This window comes from Annulohypoxylon truncatum (genome assembly GCF_022578515.1).
Source record: "Annulohypoxylon truncatum strain CBS 140777 unplaced genomic scaffold F4807scaffold_12, whole genome shotgun sequence".
NCBI classification, from domain to species: domain Eukaryota; kingdom Fungi; phylum Ascomycota; class Sordariomycetes; order Xylariales; family Hypoxylaceae; genus Annulohypoxylon; species Annulohypoxylon truncatum.
Window position 1 is genome coordinate 517,041 of NW_025953798.1, and position 19,381 is coordinate 536,421.

The window sequence follows — 19,381 nt, forward strand, 5'->3', positions numbered from 1 at the left end:
AGATGACATAAATCCCTCTAAATCTCCTGAATGTAGGCCCAAGCGGCGAGACCAATATAAATGCCACGCTCATGACCGTTCTATAGTAAGACATACATATACGGCTTCTCGTGTTACCTACTTCTTCCTTCTTCGGACACGGTATAGCCCACGAGCGCGACTTTATGTCAGTCTTGAGCTCGTGGATTGGTGAGTAGGCGAATCCACGAAGTAATTCAGGCTCAGAGTCGTTCTTGAAGAGGTCGCATCGTGCGAGAGTAAACTTTCATGTACAGGGCTCGAAACTAAACGCGTCAACATCTAGCATATACGAAAAAGTCTAAGAATCTAATATGACTTCTAGTTAAAAGCAGTACACGCAAACACTATATAGAGGACATTCTGTCTCGATACACGACTATGGTGTATGGTGTATTTCTAGATCACAATACCTCTCTTAGCCCAGCCATCTCGGCCTTTCCAGGCCCAGAGGATCATGACTGTTCCAACCCATATACAAATTGTCATGGCCCAGAATGTGGACGCGTAGCACTGCTTGCCGAAGCAGAATACATCGTCCTCATCACTTCCTGATGTTAACGAAGGTGAATCTCTAGCACCCGCTTGGTAGACTGCTGAGTAAATGAGTCCCCACATCGTGGATCCTAGGGCTGGTGTGAGAGCAACGATGCCAAAATTAGTGCCAAAATTCTCTACTCCCCAAATCATAGTAATAATTATAGGTGTTAAGCTGAATACGGCTCCGTACCCAGCTCCAATCGAGCTGGAGACGATCCAGAATCGCTCTCCGTGCTCCTGGACTACGCCAGATGCCAGCACAAGTGTGCCAATGGAGAGGATAATGGCAGCAGCAACAAATAGAACAACACGCGAGACTGATAATTTTTGCCTCAGCTCCGGAAGCGTAGTCGGAAATCCTGTTTGGACGTGTTGTGTATGCGGGTTAGGCGAGAGTAAGTCACTTAACGACGCTGCGAGTAGACGAGCAACGGTGCTCACCGCAGCCATGATCGAAACATGTGTTGCCGCCGTGGTTTCGTTCGATTTCGTATTCGGAGAATATAACGTCCCAATAACAGTACCGAGATTGTTAATGAAAGACTCGCCCGGTCCGATGATCAACCAGAAACCAAGCGCAAACCACCACATTGTGTGATCTGTAAGAAACCTTCGAGTCTCGGCGTTGAGGAGCCAGGCCTTTTTCAACCTGGCATTGTCATCATCCTCATCGTCATCCCTAGCCGGGTCCATGACGCCAGCATCGTCGTCGATCGCATCGGTAGTACCATAGTCACGATCGGCTCGGCGGCGGAAAACCGCGCTTCCCTCGAGGAGCCCACTCCTCTCAAGCTCCTCTACCGCTTCGTCTATGAGGTCATCTTCATCCACAACCCGTAATGAGAAGGTGCCAATGAGCCCAAGGACGGATAGGATGATGCAGAGGAACAGGAAGAAATGGAACACATTAACGTCTCCTCGGCCTCCGCCTGGTTGTGTCTCGTAGAGGATTCGACTACCAATCTGGCTGAAAACCATTCCACCAAGGCCGAATGACGCGATAGGAGCGACCAGCATCAGGCCTCGGTATTTTCCTTTGCCGAAGTTCTTGGCGCAGGTTGTGATGGCACTGATATACATGCACGAGGTGCCGACGCCAATAGCCACGAAAGCAAACACCATGGGAGGGAATGTGGCCCTACCGCCTTTACTACCATCGCTAACTTCTACAAGCCCCTTACGATATAAGCCAGAGGCTAATCCGTAACCCCCTCCGAGCAGGACCGAAGACAACAAAGAGAGAGGACCAGGTCCTACTCGGTCGCACATGTAGCCAATCACCGGGACCGGGATGTACATAGATATGCTCATGGCACTTGCAATTCCATTGATTTGGAACTGTGTATAGTGTAATCGAGATTGGAATAGGTGGCCGTAAAGGGAGAAGACGGTGATGGATCCGGCGCAGAGAGCGGCAATGATGGATACTACGAAGGCAAGAGCGCGCACAGCACGCGTCTTGCGTCTGATCTTCGCAATGGATGCGTCATCGCTGATGGAGGTTTGCGAGGTTGATGAGGCTAAAGTCGAGGATGAGGCCGATCGTAGGAGCGGTGCCAGGGACGGATCGGAGCTTGACGACGTCGCCATGATCGCGAACGAGAGGCAGCTCGTTTGCCGAGTGACTTCTATGTGTGATGCGATGGAATCAAGTATATTGAAAACCCTCTATAAAGTATTAATAAGGTTGAAAAGAATGACGGGAAGATGATGTTTCCCATCTCCTTCCGCATGGAATAAGGGGAAAGAAGTTGGAGAGTTTGGTCATTCAAAGCCTCGACTCTGACGTGCTCACAGACGGAAGCAACGGCCGGCCTTATCTTATCGCAGGCTTCCCAAATGATGATGATGCACAGCACCTGCTGCAATGCAAGATCCAACTGGTGGCAGGTCAGCCAATCAAATGACAGGGGCCCATATCCGAAATCGCTTTTACTTAAGCGCATCCATGCTAGCACCCGCACGTTTTAGGGAAGCTTAAGGGATGCTCATGACCAAACGTACCTATTTAGACGGTCATCACCGTATCTTTACAAAACAAGTAGGTACCTAAGAATAGAGTTCTCGAATAAGAATATATCGAGTACCTACTATTTAGAGCAGGTTTAGATGGTTAAAGTTTGAATAGGTACCTTAACAAATAGGCGGTGATTATAGAGGTAGTAGGTATCATATAGGTAGCCAACAGTGCGCGTATTATACGTCTGTCGTACACTCTTCACCCCCTGCCCCATACATCTAACCAACCCTTTCCCTTTTCCATGCAAACATTGGGATATACATCGTTTTATGCGTTTATTCTTACGGCGGTCTGAGCAGGAAATCACTCAGCACTCGTCATAGATAGCATTCCAAGATGAATGCGCAAACTTGCCCATTTGCCTTTTTTAGAGGGACGACCAAAGAACTTTTAGTATTTAATCAGACATCGACACCTCGATGTCAATGTCTTCTCACCGGTCGTTAAGGTATTTCCTTTCTTTATTTTATACTGGGCTATAGACTAATGCCCTGTCGTATCCAGACCACCCATTATGTATTCATATATAAGCACTACCTCATTACTTCGTCTAACATGACCTCTGGGACAAGCAAACTTGCCCTGCACGTCTTGCGGCTCATATTTTCGCGACAGAGATATGTTGTACCAGTATTGCCTAAACCCACTTAACTGGGCTATTGGCAGAACTTGTGGTTCCTGTCAATGGCATCAACAAGAAGACTACCGAGACGAGAAGGCCCTGCATGGCCACTTCTCATCGCGATGCAGACAGTGCAGGTTCTTGGCGCCATCGTTGGCATCTTCATGATCCATCTTATTGAGATAACCAGTGATGGACACAATCCCGGCATTAGCCAAGATCGCTTCAGCAATACTGTGGGGCTTGTATCGTCCAGAACGAGACGCAAAAACTGGACGATACACTCACCAACCGGTGTGCTAAGCTACGGGCCACCAAAGTACTGTGCCAACGGGATGCCGGTGCTTCTCTAACCCTATCATGGCGTTACCAGTTGAATTACCAAAGGTCAGTGCGTACCGAGGAAACGATGGTCGACGTCAATCCTTTATGAACAATGGACCTAATCCTGGACGATCCTGGGGTGGAGGCAGACGAGATGGAACTGGAATGCCTTGAATATGCTGGAATTGTGGGATAGAAGGGCACACATCCCATCTGTGTCCTAAAGAATCCAGAAGGGTGAACCATTACCATCTGACCTCAGATACGATCTCCCAGACAAGAAAGATATCCAAGAGCAAGATGGGAAACGAGCAGTTCCCGTGAACACTGGCCAGGTGATATTGAAGAGTACAGGATTGCCCAACCCCCTGGTCTTGAATTAGATTTACTAACAATAATCAGTTAGACTTCCCGTCATGGCAGACAGCCTAAGGCCGCACTCGGCAACCATCAAGGACAATAAGAGTGTTGCAAATAAAGATCCGTCGCATAATACGATGGGCTACATGGCAATGAAGCCCAAGTTTCATAACACCCATTGACCGTGAACGTCATCACGGTTAATGGATGGAACATGGTTGCGGGGAAAATGGAAGGATTCACCAAAGGCCAAAAGGCCAGAAAACGACGTTGGTTCCGTCCTAATTTCCTTCGACTTGCTGGCAAGAGCCCAGTGAGATCCTACCTTCCAAGGTGAATTCTACAAGTGAACGATTAAATTCTTCACTAGCTTAGAAAAATGCGACTACGACGACTACTATCCTACGAGAAAATAATAACTAAGGGGTGGCTCTCATTCGGGAATTTCCTGATGATCATCTTAACAATCATCACAATCATCATTCCGCCTTCTTCCTAGTGTCCCTTCCCGTCATATTCTTCTACGGATAGTCAAGACGATGATGTGGAATTTGACGAGAATTTCTATGCCGATTCAGATGACGAGAATTGGGACAAAAGTGGTCTAGATGGCGAGGAAGGTGACGGCGATGAGGCACCAGAAGAATAGGAAAACATCTACTATAATATATACCAAAACGGCCTTATTAATTCACCGCTTATACTAAATACCTACGGCAAATACATTAAACGCAAGTCGTTGCCTGAAGACATTTCGATCGTACGAAATCATTGAGGAACACCCAGAACGACCAAATACCCACATATTGACTCAAACTCTCCCACGCCTGGACAGGTCAGCGATGGTTCAACACGGACCGACTCAGGAAGGACCCGATAATTCCCGTGCCCGATCAAGATCCTATGAGTTCGAGGGAAATGGAAGAAGCCATCCACTTTTTAGCTTGCCGGTTCGGAGTGAGACAATCAAGAAGCTAGAGAGGTCACCACAAGTACACGCCCTAGCTTTGGAAATGCCAGCCAGCACCATTCCATCACTCTCCGAGAACGACAATACGATGATGGACTATGGTGCCGCTGACCAGTATTCCGAAACATTCTCTGGGGATGATTACACAGCACCTAATCATTTACCAATTTGCTCCTATTCCAAGAGACTCGTTACTATATCCGAGCAGACATCCAGGCCATGCAGTGTGGGAGCAGACTTGAATAAAGTCCGTATAAAAAGACGACGAACACCATCTCGGACACCAGTTATGGCTCAAATTCAAACCCAAAGTCCTTCTAGATTAGTAGTTTCGTACTGCTGACCCTAAATTCTTGTCCATGTTACAACAGCTAAGATTCTATCTTTTAATTCTTGTCTATTACTAATGCCGCCAACTTCGGTGATGTCAATCGACCTCTTTCAGGCTTTGTTGCTGTGGAGCTTGGTGGCTAACTCTAACACTAACGGCTATCTTACTACTCCGGTTTACCTAACAGTCACCTGGAGGTTTCAAAGAGGGAAATCATGAGATAAGAATTGAAGATGTTTTTATTGTTGACTTCGATCATGATACCTGGATATGTAGCTGTGGTGGCAATGTGACTGGCACTGGAGGGGGTATTGAAGAACTTGGTTTATTAGATCACTTGAGAAATCTCTTATTGATTACTGGATTCCTTTAATCGTTTAACCAAATATAGCGAAGTTTGCATCTGCTAGTGTTCTCTCCCACTTTGTAGGTACTATTTGGTTGTCGTGGTTGTCTTGGTTGTCCAGCATAGCGTCGGAAAAGCGCAGACAGTGCACGTGTGCAGTAAAATACAATTGATTATACCCGGAGCTGCCCAACTTATACTCATTTCCACTATGATTGGCATGAGACTGTACACTATATATTTAACCGTCGTCGTCGTTTTAATTAGCACGTGAATGTTGGATCCATGAAAGTCCCTACGAGTTCTTAACGTACCTGCGTACCTAGACCACCTGCAATTAGGCCCTGTGCACAGACCACAATATTAACCCTATGTACTAGTGTACATCCCCGCCGAAAATTTCGCGAGCCCACACCAAACTTCTAAATTCCATATTGAATTTCGTTCAAGAGCCTCTTTCTTAACTTTCCATTTTCGCGAACAACATTTCGAGCGCTCCATCACCACCCACCAATTCCCGTCTCGATTGCCAACTGATTTAATCAGGTATGTACTATCATCGCGAATACTGTTATAATTGAAGTCAGCGACATTATCCCTGAAAGGACGGTGATAATTCAGCCTCTCTTCATTTATATCAAAAAATTCCCGTATTTTCTACTTTCCCCATCGCCGTTCTTCACCTCCCATCCAGGCTAACTTTTCATTCTATCCTACCAGAAACTGCAATCATGGGTATCTCTCGCGACTCTCGCCACAAGCGCTCCGCATCTGGTGCCAAGCGCGCCTTCTACCGTACGTGACTACCGCATTCGTGTCCTTGAGATATATACCCTCCCCAAAAAATATCGAAAGCCCGTATGCAGCCATTGTGTGCAATGATCATACGTTCTGACCTCCTCACCAGGGAAGAAGCGCGCTTTCGAGGCCGGCCGACAGGAGGCCAACACCCGTATCGGTCCCAAGCGAATCCACACCGTCCGCACCCGCGGCGGCAATCACAAGTACCGTGCTCTGCGTCTCGACTCCGGTAACTTCGCCTGGGCCTCCGAGGGCACCACCCGCAAGACCCGTGTCATCGGGGTCTCCTACCACCCTTCCAACAACGAGTTGGTCCGAACCAACACTCTTACCAAGTCCGCCGTCGTCCAGATTGACGCTGCTCCCTTCCGTCAATGGTATGAGTCCCACTACGGCCAGCCCCTCGGCCGCAGACGTCAGCAGAAGTCTGGCAAGGAGGAGGAGGTCGTGAAGAAGAGCAAGGCGGTCGAGAAGAAGCAAGCCGCCCGATACGCAGCCCACGGCAAGGTTGAGAGCGCGTTGGAGAAGCAGTTCGAGGCTGGTCGCCTCTTCGCTGTTATTGCCAGCCGACCCGGCCAGAGCGGTCGCTGCGACGGATACATCCTCGAAGGAGAGGAGCTGGCTTTCTACCAGCGCAAGCTACACAAGTAGGCGAAGGTGTCGGGGGTGATGGGAGGTTAGGCTTTGTGGTCACTGCAAAATATCATGAGCAATGGCACCGGTGTTTATGGTTGCTCGTTTTCGGCATGGAATGGGATAAAACCTTTACTAGGTTCTGATCAATAAAAGATCAACGAAGACACTTGCAGTGCCTCCTACGACATAAACGTTTTACTATGTGATGACCTGATAAATTCATTCTGCTTTGCCAAACGTGACTCTCACCTATCTACATACGATGCTAGACCTCCGTTTCCTTTCCAGGACGTACAACTAAGCTAATGACATGCCATACAGCTTTCCTTACAAACCACAACCACTCAGCTAATATCGAAGTTTGATATAGTACATCATAGATCATGCCTATCCCACAACGGTCACTCGGCCCACGTAATGCTGTATCCCTATCACGACATATAACCACAAGACGACACAACACTGGCCATGACAGAATTCTGGTATTCATCGACGACTGATCGGACATGCTAGTTCTGATTCTATACAATGCTCCCCTCCCATTTCCATTCAGGGTCTCTCTGCGTAACATTTTTTGTTTTTACTTAGGTTCCCCTCCCCTTAATGCTCTTTCTTTCGCATGCAATGCACCTTATCTCAACGTATCTCATCTCAGGAATGAGCCATGCTTTACTCTTCTCCTAAGCAACTAAGCAGGCTTTTACTATCTCTCTTTCTTCACTCTCTTCCCTCTTCGTGGAGCTTATAGTGCTCTCCTTCTGTGCCAATGTAGTTCGGTTTAATAAAAGCCCCACCCCATTACCGGCAAGAATAACAAAAATAAGGAAGAACTACCTAGGGACAGAAATATGATTCATTCAGCCTAAGCCGAACTAATGCTATGCTGGGCTGAGCTGAGCTGGTCTGAGTTCAGCTGTGGTCAACCAAAAGCGTGGGATCTAGACATGACACCTCGACAAGCAACACGACATCTTCTCGTTCGATTTGATGAGGGGGAAGGGGATGGACCAAGACGTAGAACCTGACCGTATATACCCTAACATGGCGCAATTAAGGATATAACTCCCAACTACTTGCTTGTTCCTACTCTCTCTCGGGTCCCTTGGGTGGATGGTTGACTAAATGGGTGTAGGAGAATTTTGTACAAGAATAAGAATGTGGCGGAACCTAAAGGTCTTAGTGAGGGCGGGATCAGGGGAAGAGAAGTCTCGATTAGTTGAACTGGCGTTTGAGCTCAGCCCATTTCCTTTGAAGAGTTTCGTGCTGGGAGTTGATCTATGGGGAAGGGGAAGGTTAGTTGAATATGTAACGAGGGTAACTGGGCAAAGGACTACAGCATACCTCAGCATACCGCATCTTCGTCTGGACGAGTTCCTCTTCGAGTTCCTGCATCTCCTTTTCAAGTCTGGTGTTCTCCTCATGAACCTTCTCGTTTCGTTTCATCAGGTCGTCACGCTCAAGTTTCCAGGTCTGCTCTATCTCTTCAGGCTGTTTCTCGATGATGTTGTGGAGCTCCTTGACCTGACCAGTTAAGCTTTCGTTCTTGTCTTTGAGTTCCTCATTCTCGATCTTGGTGTGAACAAGATCTGTCGTCATGGTGGCTTGTTCGCGATCGCTGGCCTCGAGACGCTCCTCAAGTTTTCGGAGCTTGATAACGTAGCTCATATTCGAAGACTTTAGCTGCTCCAACTCCTTCTCACGCTCTTTTTCCGCACGGGTCTTTTCTTCCCATTCTACGGTATATGATTTAAGAAGCTCAGGTGTGATCTTCACTTCGCATGCGTCCCGAATTAATTGATCCGCTCGGTAAACTTCCTTATCGATGCTGGAAGAACTGCTACCGAAGAAGCCGTTCTCGAGGATGCTGCCGGCACTCGGGGACTGGTCAATGTACGCATCAAACAGCTTGTCTCTGAGGAAACTTGTCAATTGGCCCATATCCGACATACCAAGCAGTGCCGTTGCATTCTTCTGCATTAAGACAATGCCAAATTTCAGGATAGCAGACAGGCCTTCCGAGAAGATGAGATCGTAGATCCTCAATACAAGTTGTAGAGGGAATCGGTATGCAAAAAGAGTGAGGAACCACTGTGTGGCATACAAGTGAGGGGAAATGCCGCGACGGTGTAGATGACAATACAAGGCGGGCTCAAGGTCTTCTAGTAACCGCTCGAACTGGTACAGGTGCATGTGCAAACCTGGCATATCCTGAATGAACAGGTCGCGTAGCTTGTACTGGTTCATCAATCGGACTAGTAGACAGAATGCCTCTTCCTCGGGCATATTGAAAAGGAGCGGCATGATGAGGAAGTTCATTCCTTGCGCGTACCCTACTGGCTCGTCGTAAAGCGCATAAGCTTTACAGACGCCAAAAAGGCCATCTTGCAGGCCAGCCGCAGCCGCATACTTAGAGAAGCTCGTTCGGGCGCCGAGGTCCCTCTTGATAGTCTTCTCAAGCCTTGATAATGCCGCAGCGTCTTCCTTTTCCTTCTTCTTTCTTTCTGCCATAGCTAGGGCCTGAGCCTTGAGAGCCGCTTCGGATGGCTCAGGTGGTGTCGGCAGCTTTTTACCACTACCCCCTGAGATTTCCGAGTGTACGGAAGAGGCAGAAGAGGCCACCGCGTCTTTCTCCGAACTCAAGTTGCCGTTACTCAGAATGCTGATCGACGTGCTGTTGCTATCCCGGTTCTTATCCTTCTCGGAACCTCGAATTGCCAAACTCTTGTACATCCTCTCAAGTTCTTCATTCTTGCTCTGCGCAAGTACCTGCCAGACCACACCGCGGATCACGTTGGGGATGCCCGTAGCAATCGCTCTATTAAGCTCCTCGGAATTGGTCCTCGCGACAGCGGCCGGGCCCTCATAGACGACTGACTGCCACAAGTCCCAGTCGACTTGAGCATCAGCGATAGTTGAAGGGCCAGCAGATACGCCCGAGACGGTACCGGGGGCCAGGTTGCTGTCCGCATTCGGGGGTAGAGGGGATGTAGGAGGTTGCGCTGCACCGTTCCCGTCACTGCTCTCACCCGTTGGGCTCGCCAGACCTTGAGGTTTGTCGTCTTCGAGAGAAATACCTGCCTCCTCCCTCATCCGCACCATCTTGAACCTATCCTTCAAACTATTTCTTGACAGGCGAGGCCCGCTCTCGCCTTCGTTCTCTTCCTCAAGTTTGCTAAGCATCATTTCTGGATTGCTGGTTAATGTGGCTATTGAGCTTGCAGTATTTCTTCGCGGCGAGGTAGCAGCAGTAACAGGCGGGGATGTAATATCCTTATCCTTGTTATTATGCGTGGAATTGCGGGATAGCCAGGAGAATGGACCTGTAATCTTCCGAGCTGTCGGCGCAGAAGTGGGGGCTACCCCTGAAGGCGGAACAGCAGTATTCGGACTTGTCTTCGGCGGCGATTCTGAGCTGGCGGGATTAGGAGACCATGGCATTGATGGCAGAGAGGCGGCAATGTTGCTAAGAGAGAGTTTCTTTGATGGCTGTTTCTGTACGACTATTGGTGGTTCCTCTATATGCACATTAGTGGATGTGTTAATTGGCAATGGCAAGGTTGCATGCGAACCTTTCGGCGGCGGTGGTGGCTGCTCTGCAGCTTCAGCTTCAGCTTCAGCTCCATCGCTAAGATCGACATTGTCTAAAGACACGTTCGAAGTGCGCTTAGATGGAGGTGATGGTTCTTCATCTATACTACTCTTCTTATCGTCGTCGGCATCCGTTTCTTTCTCTTTCTCATCCTCTTTCTCATTTTCATGAACTATGTCCTCATTTGTCTCTTCTTTTTTAGCTTGCGGTTCCTCTGGAATTTCGGGAGTCTCGCTAACGGCAATGCTACTTGGTCGAGGAGAAAGCTTGCGATTCGTCAGGGATCTTATAGATCCTGTGTCAATGGCATCTTCAAAGGTGTCCTTTAAACAATTGCAGGTTAGCCTCTCATATGTTATAGTACTATGTTATGTAACTGGATCTAAAAAAACGGGAAGGGGGGATGACATGTGAAAGCTAAGGAAATTAACGTACGGTGTCCTTGTCCGAAGGGGCTGGCGAGCCATGTGCCTGGGGAGCGGCGTCGGCCACTTGCTGCTCCTCTTGGCCGGACATGACGACGGCCAGCAATGGGTGTGAAGTTTTGGCTGATCTACTCGGAGTGTTCCTGGAGTTTGTGTTGGGTGTAAGGCGTTCGTGGAGGGTAGCTTAACATCTAACGAGTCTAAGCACGCGGGCTATCGGTAATAAGGTATGAGGTATGGATAGTTCAGGAGGTAGCAATAGCACGAGCTTCTTAACCAGAATAAAATGGACAAACGCGACGCGATAGACTCGGGGCGAATAAAGCGTTTGTTTGTCTCAGAAAGGAGTTGTACTATGCAGCACCGAATAAGGATCGCAGACCAGGAGAAAGAAGAAAAAGGTATTGTAAACGAAGTGAAGAAAAAAATAGTGAAATTTGAAAGACGTACATACGTACTCAGATTCACCGTCTCGTTTGTAATTGAATCCAACCCTCTTCCCCCTTCGCCAGGACTGACTAAAAAGTGACTAGGGGACCGTTGTGGAGTTTCTTGGGAGTTTCTTGGTGGGAATGGCAGAAATGGATCTTGAAATCCAATTGTGACGCACGGACCTGAAAACCAGTTAAAAGAGCGTTTCAGCGCCAAGCATTCCCGCTATTTAGTCCCCTTAGTGCTATGAATGACATTGAAATGTGCCGTAGCCAGCTGTAGCCAGGTACCTAACCGCTTAGCGTCGCGCTAGAAACCTTTATTAGGAGCCCGTTTTTGCACTGCTACGTTGGTTCAGGGGTTCATGAACATCCATCCATCCATCCATCCATCCATCCATCCCATATCTACCACATTATTGTACCTGTATAGTACCTACGTACATACCTACTACCACATGATATGAGGTAGGATATCATGTGGTAGTAATAACAAGAGCATGAGGCAAGAGGCACAGAGGCAACTTGCATCAGCTTCGGTAGCACAAAATGCACATAGCTGCAAGATGAAATTGGAGGTCTAGGCTGTCTACAGAAATATATACGATCACAATTTTATCTTGTACACCATCATTATCCCTCCGTCCTCCGCCCCAAATGGACAATTATGAGTGACATCACCGTTGGTACTTCAAATATGGTTAGCATATCCGTTGGCATATCTGTTGGCATGACATGCCCCGAATTTCTTATCTAGTTCCCGGGTTTCCTCCTCATAAAGGACTACAATTAACGTGTATGGATGTTTGATTGTTTCTATAATAAGCACAAAGAGAAGTTTCATTGCTTCGTGTGAAAGAGAAAACTCACGCTATCGAGTCGTATTCCAAGCTGACGGGATATATCTAGAAGCTGCATAGATTTAGAAATGCGATTGGCCAGCGATGCCTAAGAGATCGATGCGACCCCTTTCCGCGTGCATCAAGAACGGGCCAGTCAGGCCAGCATTTTGAATTTTGACCAACCCCCTTGGCATTTCTATGCATCTGAGAAAATGGCCTTATCTCATTTAAGGAATTCTATTGCAATCATTTGACAGATTTATACCTTCTTTCTTTCTTTCTTCACAATGTTCAAGTATTAAGAGAAGATAAAACGATTGTCTAGCCCTATCCCTTTTTTATGCACTTAACATGAAAAGGTAAGTAGGTACTTGACTGACATTGAAGGGTACGAACATCGAGACTTTCGACCGTTCAACAATTAGGTTTGACTAGAAATCCCGTTATCCCATCGACGACTTCCTTTCACATGGTATTTTCCAAATTTAAGCTTCCATAAGGCCATTAGCCGATTTTTCGAGAACCTTCAAGTGTTAGCACCCACCTGACCGACACCGCTCAGCCGGGTCATGGCCGGGTCTTAATCTGGGGTCGTCTGGGATGCCGTGTCTTGGTCATGATCCAATCAGCAGGCGTAGGTCTCGGCCTCCGACCAAATATATTGGTGCGACATACTTAAGGGCAGTTACGTGATGACGCGCTCTTTACACTGAGTGAAGCGGCTTGTGCGTCATCTACATTTCCACGACGAACAACGTTGAACGAGCAAATCTATCGTCCAACAAGGTAACTTATCATGCCTCAGGCAATCCCCGAATACATACACAGGTAGTCAAGCTTATAATCATTATTGAATCCACTTTGACAATATTGATTTCAATTAAGTAGCACTACACCTATACATTGGTCAGCAATCAAGGTCAGCAGCTCAATATTTCCTAGTCTATATCCATTGCTATCCAAGTCTAGAGCTTGAGCCTCGACTAAGACAAGTAAAATACACCATGAAGACAAAAGGAGCTCACCTAACTACTACCCACGTAAATAGCCCGCTCAACTTCTAGAAACTGAATGTACTAGAAATAGCCTAGTGGCTTCCGGGTCATTTGAAAGCTACATGTAGCAATACGCACGCAGTGTGAGATTGATTTACTCGTACTCCTACACGTAGGGTAATTGTAGCCCTTGTTATTTGTTGCGCAAATGATATTGCCCTTTATAAAGCACAAGCATACCTCTATGTAGCTGGATCCACGGTGTTCATAAGATAACTGTCGACATATCAAGTCTTCGGGAGAAAATTCGTCCTCGGAAGGGGACCCCTGAAAGACTATTTACTAGTTACGCGAAAGGATTACAAGGAATCCAGATAGCTTTGAGAGCCAGGGTTTGAATGATAAGTTGTTTCTATCAGTTAATATTCTAATAAATCGTTATAATATTTGCGAACTTTGACAGGCCAACTAGCGCCGGTACTCGTCTCAAAGGAATATCGTATCTCTCTTTTTGACATCTAGCTGTGCCCTTGAGGTTTCATCAAATTTGTTGGCTTGCTTATTGAATACTTGGACATATAACTTCTTAAACGTAGCATTCTGCTTAAGGGTGTCTAGGAAAAGGATAACATCACATAGTCAGGATAACGGTAAGCTCTCTCGGCAACTAATATAACATACCTTATTAATGGAATGATCTTGGCTATATCATTCGGCTATTCATTTCGTCGTGAATATCTCATTCGTATCTCTGACCAGATATCAGGAGCTCAGCCCCGACTCTCCCATTGTGTTCGAAGAATTAGGGTCTATATTCGATTAATTCTCGGCCGTGGCATGTTTACTTCATGTTTATGGCGTTGGTCTAGAGGCCCCCCATGAATGACCTAAGGAACTTCATGAGTTTGTGGTAGCTGTGAATTCCAACAGCTGTCACAAGGCGGAATTAAGGGACGAGGAAACATCGACGTTATTGGGCAAGGAGCTCTAAATTACTCCCTGCTAGGGAACATGGTACATATCCATATAGACCTTTCTTTGTCTAACGCCTTAGGGCTAATCTGCCAACAGGTCCTTCTGGAGCTACCTAGGAATATCGCGCTCTCTTCACAGGCCGACCACCGATCCTCCTAGGCTACCGATCAGCTCTAGCAAGCCCTATAGCTACCAGCTCTTATAAATGAGCCTTGTGATATCAACTATCAAAGGTGAGATGAGATTGCGGTTCGGCTCACCAGGGGCTTAGTTCACTGGAAGAAGAGCCGGGGGTGATTAGCCTTTAGAATAGCACAAATAAAATCTCATTTTATATTTATATGTACGTAGGAGAAGAATCTATCATCCAAATTTGGTTTCCCTTGTTCTTTGAAGGGGGCCGAGTGCTTCTCGTACCATTACAGGTCTGTCCAAGTTATCTAAAGTAGTTCATTAGTACTTAAGATAGAGGACATGTCTGCCCTCCCTGTTATAACTTATTACTAACCGACATCGTAGGGAAATAGGTTTAAAGCTGCTCACGCAACAACGTCGCTGTTGCCATACCCACTAAATCGGCATCATGATACACCAGGCCGAGGCCCAGAATATCAGGTCTGCGATGTCGTTGAGACCCGGGATAGTAATAAAAACAACATTAATAAAGTGGTGAGGGTTCTTTATGGAGAATTGATATAATATATTCTGTAAATGAGTTGGACACGATGATATGAGTCTGACATGTGGTCCTCATTAAGCTAGAGATGGGTCTGAGATTAGAATCACAACTCACGATAGGGGCATAGACTTAGGTAGACTAGTACACCATTCCAAACTGAAGTTGCTGTATTGATAGCGGACAAGAAATTATGGAGAACAAATCATCTACAGACCATCCTTACACCGAAGAGCTGTGCTAGATGATGAGGCGGCGTTGATGGCGGCACAGTTTCAGTGTCATTGTCCTCATAATCTTATGTAACAAGTAGAAGATATCTTGAAACTCACTGAAGTACCTTTGAATAAAACCAAACGTATTCCTTATATTATACCTAGGTAGTTATTGATTATCTAAAAGCCGGATCTCAGTTGCCCTTTACCACATTTGTTTTCCCATGGGCTAGTTGAACCATCAAGTTTAAGAACGGATGATTTTACAGGTCGAGGCTTAACAGCGTGATCCATACCTACTTAGGTTGCCTCGTGAAAGAAAATATCACCTACTTGGGCAATTGGAATCCTCAAATATGGAAGTCTATGCTATAGCCCTGATTAAAGTGGCGGCGTGACTCATAGCAAGGGGTTGCCGAAGTCCAGATAAGGTTGTATTATTTTGCGAAGGATTTCTTTGACAATTGCGGTTATTCGAGTTACAAGGGCCCAACTGCGGATCTTGAATTCGTCCGTTGATAAGTCATCCTGCGGATCATCGGGTTTTATCTCCACTAATTTCGGATCCTTAATGAGTTAGCATTGCATAGAGGAATATAGACGTTGTACCGCATACCGTGTATAGATGGGGAAATTACTAATGTATTGGCTTGGGCTTGTTCCAGTGGCTGGACCATCTAGGCATCGAGCTCTGTCTATCGAGTGTATATAGGTGTCGGTAGGAACCATGAAGTTGAAATTCTACTAATAACCCAAGTCACTCGCCGTGTTATCTATACCCTCCTGGTTGCAGAACATTCTTATTATTCCATATCAGTGCAACATGGCCGAATACTCTCACGAATCTGCCTTCAAGGCTGCCTGTGAAGACGACCGGCTACCAGGCGTGGCACTTGTCGCCGCCGATGCCACGGGAAAGTTCAAGTACGAGAAAGCGTTCGGCGAGAACGCACATGGAGAGACAATCGCTACAGACAGCGTGATGTGGATAGCTTCCTGCACCAAGCTCATGACATCCGTCGCTGCGATGCAACAAGTTGAACAAGGAAAGATTGACTTAGACGAGGATGTTGAGAGGGTACTTCCGGAGCTCGGCGCACTCAAAGTCTTGACTCGATTTGATAGCGAAGGGAAACCTGAGTATGAAGAAAGACAGGGCAAAATAACTTTGAGGTGAGTAGACCCCAGCAACTTGCGTGGTAGACCTTGACCTTATGATGTTTCTCTCGCAAGGCACCTCCTCACGCATTCTTCCGGACTCTCTGCGCCGATATTTTCTCCCAAGCTTCAACAGCTGGCGCAATTCAGGGGCCCTCCCGAGGAGCCTCCCCATACTATTGTGGACGAATATTCTGAGCCCCTGGTTTTCCAGCCCGGGACAGGCTGGCAGTACGGCACGGGCTTAGATTGGGCTGGTCAAATCGTTGAACGGCTCTCCGGTCTTTCTCTCGAGGAGTACATGCGCGCCAACATCTGGGGTCCGCTGGACATGCAGCACGTGAGCTTCTTTCCCGATTCGATCCCGGAGATGAAGGCGCGTAAGATAGGAATGAGCCGTAAAGATGAGAATGGGAAGCTAGTTCCCATGCATAACTTTACGAACATGTTCAGCGAAAGGAAAGATATATACGGAGGAGGAGCAGGCTTTGGGAATGCGGTAAGTTACGTGAAACTCCTCCAGAGCCTGTGCGCCAACGACGGCAGGGTTTTGAAGAAGGAGACGGTAGAGGAAATGTTCCGACCGCAGCTCAGCCCCGAGGCTAAAACGTCCTTAAACGAGATGATAAAGGCTGACGAGGTTTACCGACGGGTTGGTGCGAACTCGTTCGATATGAACCATCAAATTTTGGATTATGGCCTTGGCGGAGAGATCGGTACCAGAGATGAAGTTGGCAGGAGAAAGGCTGGGACCATGTCCTGGGGTGGCATGCCGAATCTGATTTGGTGGATAGACAGAGAAGCCGGTCTCTGCGGTGCTCTCTTTACGAACTCATTGCCGATGGGGGATGAGCAGGTCAGTAAATTGATGGCGGAGTTTGAGCGGGCGGTCTATAAGCAGTTTGAGAAATTTAAGAAGCAGTAGATCGATAGGTTGTTGAACAATAGATGTAGTATATAGGTACCTAGAGGAACCAGTAAATAATTACTCTACTGTGTCGTATCCTATGAATCAATTCAAAATAAATGTATCTCCAAGTTGATTCGATCTCTGTTATTATGAGTGTTCATATAGACGTAGGTAGTAATCAACATTCGTAAAATCATTCGGTCTGTGAATATGAATTTGAATTGCATACACAGAGGCGACGAGAACGACGACGATAGCAACGAATCTGTGTATGAGAGGTATATATCTCAAACATTGAATTGAGGTTAATGTCCGGTTTTACTAATGTATAATGAAACTTGGCAAGTGATATTAGTTGACAAAATGAAATCTATGGAAAATGTTCTGAATGTCTCTCCGAAAGAAAATATGCGACAGCAACGCTAACGTCAAATTTTTAAAAAGTATGCACTCTCGACAAAAAAGGATGGTACAGGAGGAATTTAACCTCCAATTAATGGACTCGCGGGGAATCGAACCCCGGACCACTCCCAGGCGGCTATTAGATGTTACATCCAAAGGTGCTAAGGGAGTATTATACCACTAAACCACAAGCCCTGGTGATTGTTGGAGATTCGATGAATTGGGGCAGTTATATAGCTTGTACGAATCGATAGGATCGAATAGGATTGAGCTACGGACAAGCCCCGGTTTGGCTTGGAGAAGTGCGGGTGCTTTTGGCGCTAACGTCGCCTTCTACACGCTTGGGAGCTGACCAGTTGGGTTTTAGTACATGGGAGGTACCTTCACATACACATACGCCTATCACGACGAATATTTCAATTTCCTTGAGTTGAGACTTCAATCGATGGTAGTATGACAGATTCTGTTATAATAAGTTGGGAGCCTACTCGATACCAAACTTACCTTAGTACGACGTACTACCTATATGTACCTCAACATGTAGTAATTCTTGAACGAAGCTTGTGCCTTTTCCCATGAATAGACACTGAATATTATATGGTCGGACGTGGTTATAATGTTGATACGGGAACGATTATATTTATACAGCTATACTCAGGTACGTTTACTCGACAACACATTTAGTCTGAGTCGTGGACTAGTATAATAATGGGACTGATCTCATGTGCCGAGGGCAGATATTACAATTTACAAGTCGACTTGACCTGTTCCCAGCTATGAATCAAGGGCTTAGTTGACAATCTTTAGATATCTGCATGCAACAGGCAGGGAGTATATACGAGTATACCTAACCCACTCATGGAAAACCTTGGCGATCCGGCTAGGGCTCAATCAGGGCTTGAAGAAGCCCTGGGCAGCAACGGTCTCCATTTGTACGTACATAGCACATACAAGCGCGATATCTGCAGGAGTGACGATGGCTTGGTTGGACGTTGGGCTGCGATTTCGAATGAAAATTCTGCAGCTTCGAATTGCATGATTATATGTAATGTGATCGCCTTAGATATCGACAGTGCACTGTTTATGACGGATATCTAGATTTCTGCAATAAGTTACTACTACTATGTAGGTACGCAGGTTATTAGAGATTCAATGCTTACTAGAGGAAGCACTTGAGCTCGCGTGAACAACAGCTTAATGCGCTCTTCTAAGCACTCGAAATGTTCCGGCGCTGCGTTTTTGTATTTATAATACCTACTATGTACATAGCCCTGTACTCCAGCTAGGTACCTATTATGCATATATGTGCCCTAGAAGCGAAAAGAGCTATCCGCACATGTAGCTTCCAGGTTGAGATACCTTATATGGGTGGATACTTAAAAAAAAACCAGGGAGATTCAAGAATAGCGGGCAAGTTCCTCGTCGCTGGTAGCTACCGTGCCTGTTGGCTCGTGCCCCACCTTTGTGCTAGGTAGTAGTACCTTGAGGTAATCCATTTCCCACAGCTGCCATACTAGCAAGCACCACCTTGCCCCACACCGCAATCATTACGCAAAAGGCAGTGGCCGATCAGCCGCGACCTTTCAAACATTACATCTAAAAGCTAAACCTTTTTTTTCTTTCCTTTTAACACTTCAACATTTTTCGATCCTGACCATTCTACATTTCATCGACGATTAAGTCAAGTAAGTTTTCTGGTGATACATGCGGGACGATTCCATTCCTCTCCGCTTGTAATTAGAAACTCGGCACCCTTGTTGAACTTGGAGACGACGGTATAGCGGCCTGCACCCGC

The 19,381-nt window shown here is 46.7% G+C and overlaps 4 protein-coding genes and 1 non-coding gene across 5 annotated transcripts; 2 read left to right on the forward strand and 3 right to left on the reverse strand.

The window, feature by feature from the left end:
- Positions 1 to 417: 417 nt before the first annotated feature.
- F4807DRAFT_451261 (putative transporter MCH1) lies at positions 418 to 2,508 on the reverse strand (the record flags this gene model as incomplete). Its single annotated transcript, XM_048000219.1, has 2 exons — positions 418 to 2,131; positions 2,495 to 2,508. The coding sequence occupies 2 exons, from the start codon at positions 2,506 to 2,508 to the stop codon at positions 418 to 420; spliced, it is 1,728 nt and encodes a 575-aa protein (XP_047855188.1).
- Positions 2,509 to 5,942: 3,434 nt separating this feature from the next.
- On the forward strand, positions 5,943 to 7,153 carry F4807DRAFT_422223 (ribosomal protein S8e/ribosomal biogenesis NSA2). The gene is made up of 3 exons (XM_047997652.1): positions 5,943 to 6,077; positions 6,252 to 6,326; positions 6,439 to 7,153. Exons 2-3 carry the CDS (start codon positions 6,263 to 6,265, stop codon positions 6,981 to 6,983), a joined length of 609 nt encoding a protein of 202 aa, XP_047855189.1. The 5' UTR covers positions 5,943 to 6,077; positions 6,252 to 6,262; the 3' UTR covers positions 6,984 to 7,153.
- Positions 7,154 to 7,859: 706 nt separating this feature from the next.
- Positions 7,860 to 11,163, reverse strand: F4807DRAFT_55219 (RabGAP/TBC). Its single transcript, XM_048003198.1, has 4 exons — positions 10,993 to 11,163; positions 10,538 to 10,880; positions 8,310 to 10,483; positions 7,860 to 8,243 (listed from the first exon to the last, which is right to left on the reverse strand). Exons 1-4 carry the CDS (start codon positions 11,071 to 11,073, stop codon positions 8,181 to 8,183), a joined length of 2,661 nt encoding a protein of 886 aa, XP_047855190.1. The 5' UTR covers positions 11,074 to 11,163; the 3' UTR covers positions 7,860 to 8,180.
- Positions 11,164 to 15,251: 4,088 nt separating this feature from the next.
- On the forward strand, positions 15,252 to 17,386 carry F4807DRAFT_55440 (beta-lactamase family protein). The gene is made up of 2 exons (XM_048003200.1): positions 15,252 to 16,289; positions 16,350 to 17,386. The coding sequence occupies exons 1-2, from the start codon at positions 15,940 to 15,942 to the stop codon at positions 17,197 to 17,199; spliced, it is 1,200 nt and encodes a 399-aa protein (XP_047855191.1). The 5' UTR covers positions 15,252 to 15,939; the 3' UTR covers positions 17,200 to 17,386.
- A 295-nt stretch (positions 17,387 to 17,681) lies between these two features.
- On the reverse strand, positions 17,682 to 17,781 carry F4807DRAFT_t66. Its single transcript has one exon. It is a non-coding gene; the product is annotated as a tRNA-Ala (tRNA).
- Positions 17,782 to 19,381: the final 1,600 nt, after the last annotated feature.